Consider the following 17,123-nt stretch of genomic DNA (forward strand, 5'->3'; position numbering starts at 1 on the left):
TGATGCCTAATTGAAATGGTGCTGTGGTGTTGGAAAAATATAATGAGTCATTCCCTACAGAAATATATTAAAATACAAGGTGAAATTATGCGTTTAAATAATCTGTAGAATTCAGTATTAATTCATTTGCTTTTGCTTTTGCTTTTGCTTTTGCTTTTGCTTTTGCTTTTGCTTTTGCTTTTGCTTTTGCTTTTGCTTTTGCTTTTGCTTTTGCTTTTGCTTTTGCTTTTGCTTTTGCTTTTGCTTTTGCTTTTGCTTTTGCTTTGCTTTTGCTTTTGCTTTGCTTTTGCTTTGCTTTGCTTTTGCTTTTGCTTTTGCTTTTGCTTTGCTTTGCTTTGCTTTTGCTTTTGCTTTTGCTTTTGCTTTTGCTTTGCTTTGCTTTTGCTTTGCTTTGCTTTTGCTTTGCTTTGCTTTGCTTTTGCTTTGCTTTGCTTGCTTTTGCTTTTGCTTTTTGCTTTGCTTTTGCTTGCTTGCTTTGCTTTGCTTTGCTTTGCTTTTGCTTTGCTTTTGCTTTTGCTTTGCTTTGCTTTGCTTTTGCTTTGCTTTTGCTTTTGCTTGCTTTGCTTTTGCTTTGCTTTTGCTTTTGCTTTGCTTTGCTTTTGCTTTGCTTTTGCTTTTGCTTTGCTTTTGCTTTGCTTTTGCTTTTGCTTTTGCTTTGCTTTTGCTTTTGCTTTGCTTTTGCTTTTGCTTTGCTTTGCTTTTGCTTTGCTTTGCTTTGCTTTTGCTTTTTTGCTTTTGCTTTGCTTTGCTTTGCTTTTGCTTTTGCTTTTGCTTTGCTTTTGCTTTTGCTTTTTGCTTTTGCTTTTGCTTTTGCTTTTGCTTTTGCTTTTGCTTTTGCTTTTGCTTTTGCTTTTGCTTTTGCTTTGTTAGATATTATTTTTCTTAAAAATAGTTTCGATTTTTGTTATAAGATCATCCATAGTTCTGATTCGATGCCACCATCATGCAACAACGTGCTCCTTTATGGTCAACAAAGCTGCAGCTGGAGGGTGGGACGAAGGTAGAGGTGAGAGGTTTTGACATTTGCAATTCCGCATCTGGCCCGTCGCCTATTTCGACGGTTGTTGGGCTGACGGCCGTTTCCTTCGACCGAGTCCAGTAAGGAACTGACCGTACAATAGTAAAACAATAAGACTTCTTTTATTAAAAGTATCGTCAAGACAGTTAAGATCAGCGCTTGACGACTCATGTTTAAAAAATTGTCTTTCCATTCTGCAACACTCAATGAACAACATTCTTCAAAAGCTCTGTATAACTCCATCGCTCTTCTTTCCCCACCATCCACCCACCACCGCCCAAGCTTATTACGTAATTCCGTCACCCGATAAGGATCAAAACAAAAGAGGGAAAAACACCCCACGTGGTAAAAAAAGCTCCCCCATTCATACTCTCATTGACAAACTGCGAACAGAACTCAACCTGGGTGAGTTCCCCGCCTTTGTTACCGCGTGAACACCTCACAGTTTGACAGTTCGAGCAGTGTTCCCATGTGACACCACTTCAGGCGAGTGGGGCAGCTCCTGCGCACAAGGGCTCGCACTCGCGAGCGCGAGCATATTCGAGCAGTTGAGCTCGCTCTCTCACGGGAGAGCGCCAGGACCCGAGAGCGTGGCGCCGGAAGACGAGGTCGGGATTCCTAAAAAATCACGGCCAGCCACCGGACACATCTCAGTTCCGCGTTATCCTCGGTTCGTGTTCGGTGTGTACTGCCGGGCCAGCGCTGGAGAGGTAACACACTTTTGCACTCTGTGCTGCTGGTGGCCTACCTTCAAGGCGGAGTCGCGTTTGACGTTTGAAGAAGTTTTTTTTTCGACACGGGAAAAAAGTGAGGATTTTGTGTGCTTTAACGAGATTATTGTGAAAGATCCGATCACAGGATGTCACGAGTTGTGCTGGAGTGCTAGATCCGGCGTGTGAGTGTGCCAGTGGGTCACACTGCAGGAGCGAACAAGGTCACCGGAGCAATCTGACAGCAGCAGTCTACTATTGTGTGCGAGACGCCCGCTAGATCCATACTGTTTGTTTGTGTGCCGGAAGCTGTGACAGATTCGCCTCGTCCAACCTTGGTGGGGAACAGTGAATAAAGCAATTACACCCACCCCCGGACCGGTTCCAGGATCTGATGGGTTGAGTGAGTGATTGTACGTGTGTGTACGCCACACTCACACTGAGCGCATAAAAAATTAATGATGATGATGTGTGACGTGATTTAAAACACTGTTTTACGGCGACGACGGTCCAGTGGGTTGTTCTGACCGACCAACGAGAGAGTGTGGGGAAGGGTGGGGGTTTGTAATTGCATTTCCCGTCATTTAAATTCCACCGAGAGCCCACCACCGCAACAGCGCACCGGAAGTCTACATTTGGGCGAAAGCAGGGAAATATTTACATAATTGTGGCATGTGTGTTTGTGTGTAATTACGTGAAAAAAAAACCAACAAAAGAATTTCACAGAAAAGCGATTTACACGCCACACACACACTGACCGTGCAGCAGAGAACAAAAGAAGAGGAACGAGCGCGCAAACAATAGAAGCCCGAGATTGGCCGACCGATCGAAGCAGGCGAAAAACACACACAATCGAAATTCATTAGTGTGAGCGCGGGAGAAAGTGTGCGGGGTGTGTTCTATTGTGTTTGAAACGCGAAGAAGAGCCGGTTCGTGAAATTCACAATCGAAGCAGGCCAGCAAAGGAAGAGATAAAGAATAAAAGAGGCGAAAAGTTTCTCAACCGAAGAAATCGTGTTTGTAGCTCTGTGTGTGTTGGTGAATAGTGCATTGGAGTGCGGTAGAGTAGTTGGTGAAAAGAAGTAGAGAGAAGAGCAAAAAAGCAGCAACAATGAGCTTTTGTCGGGAGTCGCTGTTGGCGTCGTCGGGGGTAAGGTGGGCTGTGGGTGGCAGCAGTGGCGCTAATCTAGGATTCATTTTCTGTGGATTAATTTTCGTCCTGCTCGACGGTTACTCGGCGACGAGGATTTTCGGTAAGTGGGGGAGTAATGAGTTTTTTTTTTTTTGTTCTGGTTCTGATTCTGTTTCCGACTGGCTTTAGCCGTCTTTGAGTACTTGTATGGCGGAGTGGTTTTGCGATGGAGTAAAACACGAAAATTGGCTGAACTTAGGCTGTGTTTACTACAGCTTTAAGGAAATGTTGTTGTTGTTTTTTTTTTTAACTGTTATAACTTATTCCAGTAACGGTGAAACCGTCCAATATTTTCAACTAATTGAACATCACTTTAAAATGCTCTGTATTTTGTTCAATAATTAATACCCCTGACTCGAGGCGGTTTCAAAAACACCCATAAAGCAAAAACTGGAAATTTGGTTTATTGGACCTTTTCAAAAAAAAAACTCCAGAATTTAACAAATATTTCACAAAAACTAATAAAAATACACGGAAAAAATCAATTTTCGAAATCGTCAATTAAATTCACGAACCCGAGAACCACGAGGGAATATATTCACGTTCATAGTGCAAATGCACCATACTCATGAATAAATTCCTTCGCGGTTCTCACATTCGTGAACTTAAATCACGATTACGAGGATTGATTTTTTTCTGTGTATGCCGGTTAAACCCTTATTGAAGGCACTGAAGAAATTCTTGTTCAACAAAAACTAAATTTTCACTCGATTTTACTCCAAAAATAGACATTTTATTCATTTTCTTAGCTGTCAAAACTCAAAAAGGCCCCAAAAACTTTGAGCCAAATTAAAAAATAAAAATGCACAAAATCATTCATAAGCTTTTTTGTCTTGTATATACATACATTTTAGAGAAAATGTTTTTTTATTAACTAAGCATAAATTGCTTAAAGTGAAGGTCTTTGATCATTTTTGAAGAAAATTGATCATCACTCTAAAAATTTCTGAATTGAATTCAATTTAACGAATTTCTGCAACAAAATGAATCAGCATGTGCCGGTTGTTGCCTTTTTGAAGCCACTGAAGGAATTTTTGATCTAAATCAATTGCGTTTCAAAATTTATATAATTTTGTGGTACAATCATCGACGTCCTAGTTGGCAATCATTGTTTAATGACGTTTTCCATAACTTAACAAGGAATGGGATAATCGTTACCAAAAACTATCAGCATGTGTAAGGCGCTCTTCTAAACAATACGGAGAAAATTGCAAAAATGGGGAAAACATTGTATCAGTATTTTTCTGATAGGTGGCGCAAATCTCGCCTAAAATTGTCCAAGTGTGAACTGAGATTTTCCAAAAATTTCAATTTTTCTTGTCACTGAGCATTGGATGTTCGATGTTCAAGTTTGAATAAACCAATGCTTCTATAATGTTCTTATTCAGAAAATGAAAATTTTAACTTGTCAAAAATTCCAATATCTATATTTAAGAGTAGGAAAAAATGAAAAACTTGAGTTTTTTGTATTATTTTTATTTTTTATTTCTAAGAGGAAAAAGCCTTGGCTTGAAATTGTATGAAAAAATTTCAAAATTGACTAAATCAATCAGAACAGGCATTTTCCGGTCCCATTTGGGCCTCCGAACAACCCTCTAAAATTTGGGAGCGATTGGATTTGACCCGGCTTTCCGCAAAACGATTCAAATGTGTATGGGAAAACTCTCATTTTTACATTTTAATTTTTATCATTTTCATTTTTCACTCAATTTAAAAACTTAAACCATAGAATATACTTCTGAATGTCCTCTAAAACTTTCCCCAAGAAAGTATGGTCCTATCTTGCTTCTGGAAAAGATACAGAGTTTTTAAAAGAGGCATTTAAAAAAAGTGTTGAAAATTATATTTCTTGCCAACACTGCCAGTACTTCGGTAGATATTTCGAAATCTTATTTTTTAACGTAATAAGGAAGCAACCTAGCAAAATGGTGTCTTAAGAAAAGTTGTTGTATATGAATGTGGCTTTTATTTAAAATTTTTGACATGCAGAGTGACACACCTACAGGGTGTCAACCAAGCCCTAACTTCTACTGGTGACCTTTAAAAGCGTTGGTGTCTTAGGAAAAGTTGTTAAGCTACTTATTTCAAGAAATTTTGACATGGTTGGAAAACAGGGTGGCACATCTACAGGGTGTCAACCCATTTCTAGCTTCTATTTAAGACCTTTTTGATCACTGTAAAGTGGGCGAGAAAGAGTACAAATCGCAAATGGAGGCTGAACAACAATTTCCTGGGGAATCGATTGCACATGATTAAAAAAACGGTAAAAAAGTTAAGATGCTAGTTTAGCAACTTACCGATTAAGCATACAAGATAATCATAGCAAACCATAAAATTCATTTTTTTTTCCTATTTTCCTTTTTTATGTCAATAAGTCGTTTTCTGCCCATGTTCGCATAAATGTCCCATATGCAAAAACAGCAAGCTGAAAAAAACACATTTAAAGTTTGTCCCATACATAAGGCTACGTGTTAAGTTTTCGCGAAAAAAACTGGATTTCCTCCTGATTTCTAGAACAAAGTATTCGATGTTATAGGCTCTTTTGAAAGAGCACACGATTTTGAACCAAACTGGATCAATAACTCGAAATTGATGAAAATGCATATGGGACATTTATGCGATCAGGGGCAGTTTTGTGTTCCGCATTAACCTGAATTTTAATTAAGTATGAAAAAACTCTAGCATTCTTCGTAAAGCTATGGTGTGCCAATTGTGAACATTTGGGTTTTCCGGATAGCTTCAATAAACGGTTGACCTTAAGAAAATTACCAAATGCAAATAATTTTTTTAAACATTTTAAAAGTAAATATTTCCTCAAAATGATGAGGCTACTCAAATTAACATATCATTGAATAAGTAGAAATTAATTGTAACTGAATTCGTTGAAAAGAAACAAATTGATTACTTAGCATTTTATTTTTTTGGCACTATCAAAAAGTAAAAAAAAAAACTTTCGTGTCCCAAGAATTGTCAAGTTTTCTTTTACGGGTACTGTCGCACTTTGTTTTTATACAGGTTTTCCCAATCTTTTGAAAGCTGTAGCTCGTTTTTAAACTAGGCCAATCATTTGTTTTGTTTTTGATAGAACATAAAACAATTGATTAAATGTTTCAATATAAAATTTTAGCTTTAAGCTACAAAACAATATTCTCAAGCTAACTTTTCGTACTTAGACTGCCTAAAACGACCTTATTAATCACTCGCAATGGGTTGCTGAACAGTCCAAGTAGTTTTAGAAACCAATTATATTTGTTTTAATGTTTTTATCTCTTTAAAAAAGGTTTTGCCTTCCTCACCTTACTGAGGAAAGGCTATAAAATCACTCGAAAAATGAACTTCTCAATTCGACCTCGTAGACCCACCTTCACGTATACATATCGACTCAGAATCATGTTCTGAGCAAATGTCTGTGTGGATGTGTGTAGGTGGGTGGACAAAAACATTGTCATTCGATTATCTCCGGACTGGATGAACGGATTTTGACCGTATTAGTCTCATTCGATCCGTCTTGGGGTCCCATAGGTCTCTATTTAAAATCAGCAAGTTTAGTTAAGTACTTCAAAAGTTATGCTAAAAAAACGATTCTGGCGTATGTCCGGAAGATTGTAAAAAGGGTGGTTTTTGCAAGAAACCCTATCATGTTATACATTTTCAGAAAGGTATTAAAAAGACCTTTCCAATAAGCCCAAAACATTGAAGATCTGACAACCCTATCAAAATTTATTAGCACTAAAGTGTTATTTATACACTTTTTGGAGGCCGGATCTCAGATATTTCAGTAAAAATTAGGTCCGGGTCCATCATGCGACCCATCGTCAGTTAGATAATCGAAAGACCTTTCAAATGAGCCTAACATCAAGGATCTGACAACCCTCTCAAAAGTTATTGGCACTTAAGTGTTATTTATATACTTTCTGGAGGCCGGATCTGAGATATTGTGATAAAAATATTGTCTGAATCTTCCATGTGAACTTTCGTTGGATAGGTTTTTTTTTATCAGACCTTGCCGATGAGCCAGAAAAATTGAAGGTCTGCGAACCCTATCAAAAGAAATCAGTAATAAAATTGATTTGTACATGTTAAGGGAATGTTGCTATTTTTACTGAATGTATTGACTTTATGAATGTTAGGAAGGCACCAACCATCTAAAGGTGGATTATGTATCGTTTAAAAAAAAACACAAATTTAATGCATAAAACACAAAATCCATTAAATTCTCACAAGCCTGCTTCCCCCCTCAGCTTCCGGAGCCAATTAAACTGCGATTAGCTGTCTGTTACACACCGTTTAGGGCAAACCCGACAACCCTGTGCGCAGCTTTAATTAAATATTATCTCTAAAATTTAAACACTAATGATTCCTAAACCCTCAAACCCCACACGGAGAAAAAAGAGTTCCCAAAATCGTGAACAAGCGTTCATGAAATTCGGAACCACGAACAAAGTGTTCAAATTCCATGGTACGATTTTGAAAAACGTACCATGAAATTTGAACACTTTGTTCGTGGTTCCGAATTTCATGAACGCTTGTTCACGATTTTGAGAACTCTTTTTTCTCCGTGCAGTCCCCTCCAGCATCCCAGGAGAGCTTCGTTCGGCAGAAATTTATTAAACAAAAAGCGACCCCCCAAACGAAGCTCCGATTCCATTCTACCATGGCGATTATCATCGTGATGCAGTGTTGCCAGAGCACTGAGGGCAACCAATAGAAAAAAATGGAACGCTGCTGGCAACTTTGACCCCGAGCCTCATTAGTTTTCATTCAGAACCATTTTAGAAAACGCTCCGCTGACCGGGGCGAAATTCCACGACGAAACAACGACAAATGTTGATTTTTTTGAAAAACACTGAAATAATTTTTTTCATGGAATAATTTGGACTTTGCTACAAAAAATGCATTTTTGATTTTGTTTATTTTTTCACACTTTGAAATTTGGCATGGAATTCCTCAGCCGCCGAATCCGCAGAGCCCGAATTGACCAGTCCTGAACGCCGGAAACCAACGATATCCATTGTCAAAGCGTGATAAAAATTAATGAGAGCAATGAGTTTTGAGCTCTCATGCATGTATTTGAATGTGTGTTTGTGTACGTGTGCGGTGCACACTCTCGGGAGCGCCATTTTAAATTGGAGGATGGTCCAAACGTAGTATGGTGAGGAGGGAGGTACTGGAGAGAAGTGGGCCGAGCTCTTAATCGACTGTGCTTATGCTAGCAATTTCCACGTGCTTAAATTACGCTGAATGACACTGGCCAGAGTAATTCGCCAACCGGAGTGTGAATATTTTAGAGCGTCAACAACTAAACAACAACCAAGCTTTGGACGAACCATGTTACTGGAGTCCTGGAAGTGGACTCATTTGCATAAATTTCAGCAGAAACATTTTTTTAAAGAAAAAACTATAACGATAAAATTAGCAGTTTTTAAAGCTGACATCTCTTAAAAAGGTCAAACTTTTGTAAACAGCCATCAGGAACGAAAGTGACAAAGCAAATAAAAAAATAAATCATTTTGAACGGAGTGTCCACCGGAAGACAATCCGCGCAGATGGACCGCTGATTAATCTTAAAAGCTATCGTGCGACGTGTCAATCATCGTGGAATTAAAATTCCAGCTCAACCGTCGGGATGCCGAGCAGGGATAAATAACACGGGAATACCAAATTTCGGTATTACTTGGGCTAATAACAGGGACCAAAATGTGCCCTTGGTTGCCCAGTAATAGATGGTAAAATACCATGAAATCATACCCAATTCTTGTATGTGGAAGGGCACAATAATACCAAAACATGTTATTCCAAGGATAAAATAATTCCCTAAAAATAAAATCATTTTAATACCAAGTTGAGGTCTTCTGGATTTTTGAACATTGCTTGAATACCAAAACTTGGTATTACCATGGTTTTATTTTTAGGTATTCCCGCGCCCTTGGAAAATCAGGTTTTGGTATTCCTGTGGTTTTCCACATGCATGATTTCATGGTATTTTACCATCTATTATTGGGCAACCAAAAGCTCATTTTGGTCGCTGTTTTTTGCACAAGTAATACCAAAATTTGGTATTTTCTTAAATTTTTTATGTGCACCAGTTGAAGTTAGTGAAAAAACAGAAATGATCCATATGCAACAGCCAAATCTACTCACCTGCTGATTCCAAGTTGTTCTTAGTGATATTCATCACCACATCGAATGCATTTGTCATTGATGAACGGCCAGGATTGTGTCACGTTCCCCAGAAAACCATTCCCCCGAATACGATTCCCCAGAAATCAATTCCCCAGAATGAACCGTTCCCCAGAATGAACCGTTCCCCAGAAAAACATTCCCCAGAATGTACCGTTCCCCAGAAATATTTATCGTGGTGATTATAATTATTTCCAAAATTTCAAAAAAAAATCCAAAATTTTCAAAATTTCTGCATGTTTTCAAAATTTTCCAAATTTCCAATATTCCCAAAATTTTCAAAATTTCCAAAATTTCCAAAATTTTCAAAATTTCCAAAATCTCCAAAATTTCCAAATTTTTTTAAGTTTCCAAAATTTCCAAAAATTTAAAAAAAAATCAAAATTTCTAGAATTTAAATTTTTTAAAAAACTAAAAAAAATAAAATTCATAATCTTTGATTTATTTTAAATTTTAAAATTTCTTTTCTCTTTAATTTTGATTTTTGAATTTCAAACTTTTTGATTTTTTTTTTGAGAATTTTGAATATGTTTTTAATTTATGACATTTTTGAAGCTTTGGTTTTTTTGACTTACCATTAACAAATTATGATCGTAATATTTAGATCGAAAAATCTCGATCGTGATGCGAGAAATAAAGATTGAAATATTACGCTCGAGTGCAATAATCACCACGTTAACTTGTGTCAGCAGTTATTACAAGGCTAGAAAGTTAACTGCGACACGGGTTTAATTTTCCCTTTTTAAGTAAGAGAAAAAATACTTGACCACTTACACAACTTTTTAAATTTGTTATCACTAGTCAAGAGAGTTTTTCCTTATGGAAACAAGAAAGAATACAAGAAAAAAAACTTTAAAGCGAAAATTCAACTTCTGTTAGCAGATATCACAAGTCAAGACAGTTTTCCCTTCTTTAAAGAAGGTGAAATTCAACTTGTGTCAGGAGACCTTAAAAGAAGGAAAAAATAATCAGTTATTGTAAGTCAAGAGAGTTTTCTTCTTCCAAAAATGATAAATTAAATTTTGTCACCTTAAATCAAATTAAGAAAATTAAAATAATCATGCAAAGGTCCAATATGTCAAATGGTATTATACCAATGACACCCATAATCATATTTTAATTTTAACAAACATTTTTCTTCTTTGCAAAATAAAAATAGCATTCACGGAAAACAAGAAATAAAAAGAAACTGCAATTTATTCGGCATTTGTATAACAAATTTAACATGACTGAAAAAGAAGGGAAAATTTCTTAGAATAATAGAACGAGTCATAAGCCGAATTAACATTTTCTGTTATTTTCTCAAGAATTGTTGTCAAAAAAAAAGAAAAATTTCTTGGCATGGATAAAATAACCTTGTCAAATTTTTATATTTTCTAAGAAATTTAAAACAAACTAATATTTGAAACTACTTTGATTTTTCGAGAAAGAAACTTTTCTGGGGAATAGTTTTCTGGGAAATGGTACATTCTGGAGAATGGTTTTCTGGGGAATGGTTTTCGGGGGAATGGTTTTCTGGGGAACGTGACACAATCACGGCCTGTGCTTGAAATTCTTGAAGCTTCTGAAAAATAACAAGATTGAAAAATAAGCGTTATTAAAATGAAACTGGATTGAAATTAACCAAAATTCAATAATCTGTCGATTGCCTCGTTTTTCAAAGGATTTGGTTATCCCTACTTAGAGAAATTTCAACGATTTAAAAAAAAAACTTTGTGGGTAAATAACAAAAATGGAAAATTTTTAAAGTTTCAAGTAATTTTAGCACAAAATTATTTCTCTCGTCAAAGTTTGTAAAAAAATCCCATAGTTTCAGAGGAATTTGATGAAACACTTCAATTCCAAAATAATACCAAAATGTGGCATCCTGACTTGGAAAATTGTCCACAATTTCAAGTCATTTCTTTAGAGGGTATATCAAAAATGTTTAAAATCAAGTTTTAAATTTCCGGTTTTCGCTTTGAGACATCATTTTAGCGCAAAATTAATTATATTGTAAAAATTGGTCAACATTTTCCCATAGTTTCAGAAGAATTTGATATAATACTGTAATACCAAAAGAATACTAAAATGTGGTACTCGACCATTGACTAATTCCGCAATTTTGCAATATCAAAACAATACCTTTAATTGGTTTGATACCACATTTTGCTCTTGCATAATCCTTAAGACAAATTTTATAGGGTCCAGGAATACCAAAATTTGGTATTGATACCACAAAAAGGTATTATTACGCATCTCCTTTGTTATTTACCCATGCTCGGGTAGTTTTTCATTCCAACGAATTCCCCAAACACTAGCAACTGCCCGGTCAGTTACAACCTCATAGAGCAACGTGTTGTGCATGTTTACTTGCAAATTAGATTTGACTTTGATTTGACCAAAAAGTATTTTTCACGTCAGTTACAATTTTGGAAAATGGTCAGAGTCCTAGAAACGATTACTAAGTGAACGGAATGTTCACCAATCTTTGTTGAAAAAGTTACTTATCAATTCTCTGAGATTTCGGTTATTCGATTTTTTGTAGTTTTTAATCCGGCTGAAACTTTTTTGGTGCCTTCGGTATGCCCTAAGAAGCCATTTGGCATCATTAGTTTGCCCATATGATGTTCCATACAAATTTGACAGCTGTCCATACAAAAATGATTTATGGAATTTCAAAAATCTGTATCTTTGAAGGAATTTCTTGATCAATTTGGTGTCTTCAGCAAAGTTGTAGGTATGGATAAGGATTACACTAAAAAAAAAATTATACACGGTAAAAAAATATTTGGTGATTTTTGATTTCTCTTTTTGTTACTAAAACTAGATTTGCAAAAAAACCTGTTTTTTTTAGTTTCTGTTATGTTTTAGAGGCCATCAAATGCCAACTTTTCAGAAATTTCAAAATCAAATTCATGGTTTTTGATACTGTACATGAAAATTGACATTCCGACAGCAGTGTCCACACCATGTAGTGGCCGGTGATCTCAAAGCCGGTTCCCCCGTGGCCTGGGAGGACATTTACAGAATCATACGAGTTGTTGCAATATGGGTATCAAAATTCATGGTTTTTGATACTGAACATGAAAATTGAGCCAGATTTCACTAGCAATCCAAAAACTCATTCAAATTGTTTGGTCCTATGTCTTTCGGTTATGTCTCTGACATACCATCTTGAACTTTTTGATTGCAAATTTGATTTTACATTGAAAAATGAAGTTGAAAGATTAAATCAGTATTGATTTCCAAATTCATAACACGTTCAAAATATTGTCAAAAAAATTCCTGAAAAGTTGGCATTGAATGTAAAAAAAAAGTGTTTTTTTGCTGATCAAGTTTTAGTGACAAAAAAATTAAATTAAAAATCTCCAATTTTTTTAAACCGTATTATTTTTTTTCAGTGTAGTCCTTATCCATACCTACAATTTTGCCGAAGACACCAAATCGACCAAAAATTTCCTCCAAAAGATACAGAATTTCTGAAATTTAATATATATCATTTTTGTATGGACAGCTGCCAACTTTGCATGGAAAATTATATGAACAAACTAATGATGCAAAATGACTTATTTGGGCACAGCAAAGGCATCAACAAAGTTTCAGCTGGATAAAAAATATGCAACAACCGATTCCGCATAGAATTGCTCTTCTCCAAAGCACAATGATTCCAACACATTTTCATTTTTCAAAAACGGGCATCAGGAGTGAAAGTTACAGCCGCCAAAACTGAGCGCACAGCGCTCGGAGTGTCCACCGGGGGACAACCCACGCGCCCCGGACCGGGTGGCCAACAGCAAACCCCGTCAAAGCCGTACTGTGCGACACATCAAACTTCATGAAATTCAATTCTCTGCCCAACTATTAGGTCGGCCTGCACACTACTAATCGTACCATTTGTCGACCCCGGCCGAGCCCGAGCTGGCCAAGATCCAAAGCCGCCCCCCATAAACACCTTCATTATGGGTGTGGCTCAACCCGGAGAGCTTTCCTCGGACCATCATGGCCGGATTAAAACAGCCGGGTGTCTCAAGAGAGACATTTTTCACAACGTGGTCGGGGTTGCTTCCTCTCAAATTGGCTCATCGAAAGGATGCCGGGCGTCGTGACGCCCAAGGTAAAAGCATCATCAGAGAGCAGTTAGGTCCAATTAAGCCTGACCAAGCTGTTGATAATATGTGGAATATCAATTAGATTGCGGGCTGGCTGGCCGGCAGTCGGGGCCCGCAGGGGGCGATGAGCCAAAAGTGAATTAATTATGTTTTCTCTGATTAAAACAGAGATTCCAATTTTCCCGGGTCGATCTCGGTTCGCTCAATGCGAGCGCCGGCGGTAGCTTGATTTGGGCAGTCAGCACTGGCATAAAACCAATTAGTGGAAGAGAAGTTTCGGTTTTTTCCTCCACCCCACCGTCGGAAAATCGATCCGACGGCGTGGCAGCTGTCGACCGTCAATTATCGTAGCTTTTATCTCTGAACCTTTCACTCGGACAAAGGGGGTTTGTGGCGTTCAGTGATACTGCCAAATTAATGCATTGATAGACAGCTGGTTTTTACTGGACGCCGAGTCAAAAGGTTTTGGAAATGATATTTAATCATAAAGCTTTGCTTCAAATCTCGGTCAAAGACAAAGTTTTTCTTGTTGAGGCCAAATTCACCCCCGCGTCCGGTGTCCCTCCCCGAACCAAAACGGGTTAATCGAGGTTGGAATTATTCATGTGGTCACATGTTTATTCACATAAAACTATCAAAATTGTTCCCAGTTTGGCTCACATAGTAGTAGCGGAAGTTTTGATCCGTCCATCGCACGGAGGGCCGACCTGCCGATGGGATTGCAAAAATGACCCAGTAGCCCCGGACATCCGGAGGATGATGGGTGCCGGAGGGGTAGCCTGTTTAATAAAACATAAGAGGGAAAACACATCGAGGCAGCTCCAATCAACCGGTTGGCGTTTTCTGGGGACTAGCCGGCGCCATCGATCGGCCGAAGATGAGTGCGTCCTTGCTTTTCAAGCAAAATTTGATAAAGAGATGGAAAAGCGCAGAGAGCTGAGACTATTTGGTTCATTGTAATAATCGATCAAAGATGATTTTAATACATTTATACAGTTAAAAATTAAAGTCTTCACCAGGTCTATCAATTCTTAGTTCTGCAAAAATGAGTATTTCTTCTAATAAAAAAGAACATATTAACAGGTTTACATAGCAAATAACTCTATCTAGTTTGGGGTCCTCAGAAACACGTGAACAACTCTCTACGAAATCGTCCGATTTCGACCATTTTTATTTTTTGTATTTTTTTATTTGGCTCAAACTTTGTGGGGGCCTTTCCTATGACCAAATAAGCTATTTGGTGTAATTGGTTCACCCATACATCCATACAATTTCGGCAGCTGTCCATATTGAATTTTCTGATCAATTTGGAGTCTTCGGCAAAGTTGTAGGTATTGTTAAGGACTATTGAGAAAAAAATAGGTACACGGAAAAAATGCGGATTTTTTAATCAACTTTTTTTCACAAGAGCTCAATTTCCCAATTTTTTTGATTTTCGAGATTTTTTGATATGTTTTAGGGGACAAAACCCGCAACTTTTGAGCCATAGAGAAAAATGGTCGAAAAATATGCCACCGAGCTATGAATTTTTGAAAAAATAGTGATTTTTGGAAAAAATCTAAATTTTATGCAAAAACTAATTTGACGTGATTTTTTTTAAGTAAAATTTAATTTGCAATCGAAAAGTACTTTACAGATTTTTTGATAAATGGCTCTGTTTTCAAGATATAGCCACCGAAAGTTTGATTTTAGCGAAATATTTGCAGTTTTTTCGACATTTATAAAAAAAAAATTTTGGTTAGGTTCAGAAAATTTGGGCTTTTTTAATTAAATAGGCAATTAACTATTTAAACAATGGGGTCGCAAAATGTAAATTTCACGTTAAATAAGAAATTTAAAAAAAGTTAATTATTAAATTAACCGAAGTCTCATATAAACCTTTGAATAATCGAACATTGGATATTCAAAACTTTGCATAATTGAGGCTTCGGATCAGGGTTGCCAGGTTGCTAGATTTTTCATGTGTCTGGCAGAATAAATATTTACCATTATCAGTGTTTGACATTCAGACAGAATTTTAATTTTTTGACAATTTCGAACATCTTTTTGATTTAAATGAACGCGTTTAGTTAAACATTGAAAATTTAGCAAATTTGAATTTTAATGTATATGTATATTATTAAAAATTCCTATTTTGTTTAGGCATAAATTTCACGAATACGAAAATTGTCTAGACAAATGTCCGATTTTTTTTTAAATCTGTCAGTACAGATAACGTTTAAAATTGCATTTTTTCGCTCAATTGGAAATAAACGTTAAAAAAGTTTTAAAAACCTCAAAACTGTTCGAAAATATCAAATTTCTTAAAAACATTTCTGATTCATTCCAAACAACCATGCGGGGCAATATGCACCGCAACATTTGTAGATAATTGAATTAAAAATGCATTTTTTGATGTTTTTTGACCCATCTATCTACAGAATAATGAAGATTATGGCAAAAACTATATACCTAAACTCTTACAATATCAATAAATGATTTTTATATTGTCCAAAAATTATAATGAAAGTTCAATAAAAATTAGATGAAAACACAAAATATTAATGTTTTGCAAATAACTTAAGCTGGTTTTATACTGCGAGTTTTACAGCTGTGGTATGTTCTACAAAATTGTAGAGTATTAAATTTCCAATGAGAATCTCACTTTTGGGAGTATTCGGTTGTAAGTAGCGCATCGTGCAGACCAAACCGTAAGAACATTGGGTTTTCCATACATTTTTGAGATTTTTCCCATACAAACTTCACCTTTGAGTATCAATGGGTAAATGTTGACCGATTTTGTTCATATTTGACAAAGAGTCCTAAAATAGCTCAAGTAACAATATTCAGCTTGTGGAGCGAGGTTTAAAAAAATAAGTCCCATATTCTGGGCACCTTAGTTAGAAAGCAATTATGTTTTCTTTTAAAACAATTTTTAAGTGTTATACTGCCCATGTTCGCATAAATGTCCCATATGCAAAAACAGCAAGCTGAGAAAAATGCATTTGAAGTTTGTCCCATACATAAGGCTACGTGTTAAGTTTTCGCGAAAAAACTGGATTTTCTCCTTATTTCTAGAACAAAGTACTGGATGTTGTAGACTCTTTTGAAAGTGCACACGATTTTGAACCAAACTGCATCAACAACTCAAAATCGATGAAAATGCATATGGGACATTTATGCGATCAGGGGCAGTATAGTTTCGTTTGAAAAAGGTTAAAAAACAAAATTGATCATAGATAAAATGTAGATTGCCGAAAATATTTTCAAACAGTTAAGAAATCGCATAATGATTCAAGAAATCAGGGAGCAACACTGTATCCTTTTCATAAATTTCTAAATTCAAGGAATAACGAATTAAAAACTATTCAATGTATGAATAATTTTATTTTTATTTTATTTAAATCATCGTGTGTTTTAAGGTAACTTTAAAATATTTTGTAAAATATTTGAGTAAAGATGCACAACAACGCATAACTGTGTTTTTCTTAAGAAGATTTGCATCCTAATTTCGCCTAAATATTTTTTTCATTAATTTTTTTTTACATTTTTGTGTTAAGGAAATTAAACTTTAAAAAACTTGCAACGACCAATTGAATTTGAATATTTCTGAAAAATTAATGGTATCAGGGTATTTAATTAAATTTTAAACACATAAAAAAAAAAATAAACCAACACCAATTTTTTAAAGTTATCTTTTATTTCTTTCAATAAATCAAAATATATTGATCATATTTGGACCACTGTTTATTAATTTGTTAGCTCCACAAAATGGCGTTATTAACTCAATTTGGCCCAAAATGCACGTACGACAAGTTAGCACGACGGCGACGACATGGGTTTCTTCCCTGTGACTAGAGGGTGACGATTCTCGAGATTTTCAATTTCCCGGGAATCGAGAGATGAATTTGGCCATTTCCCGGGAATTCCCGGGACCCGGGAGTTTTTTTACT

The 17,123-nt window shown here is 36.1% G+C and overlaps 1 protein-coding gene across 1 annotated transcript in view; it reads left to right on the forward strand.

Moving 5' to 3' along the window:
- The first annotated feature begins 1,673 nt into the window (after positions 1-1,673).
- The window catches only part of LOC6050504 (protein sidekick-2), a 195,081-nt gene continuing 179,631 nt past the window's right edge, over positions 1,674-17,123 (forward strand). The window contains 1 exon segment of the mRNA XM_038266625.1: positions 1,674-2,981. Coding sequence (XP_038122553.1) covers positions 2,840-2,981 — 142 coding nt within the window. The 5' untranslated portion in view covers positions 1,674-2,839.

The sequence above is a fragment of the Culex quinquefasciatus genome, chromosome 1, assembly GCF_015732765.1.
Source record: "Culex quinquefasciatus strain JHB chromosome 1, VPISU_Cqui_1.0_pri_paternal, whole genome shotgun sequence".
Classification (NCBI taxonomy): Eukaryota; Metazoa; Arthropoda; class Insecta; order Diptera; family Culicidae; genus Culex; species Culex quinquefasciatus.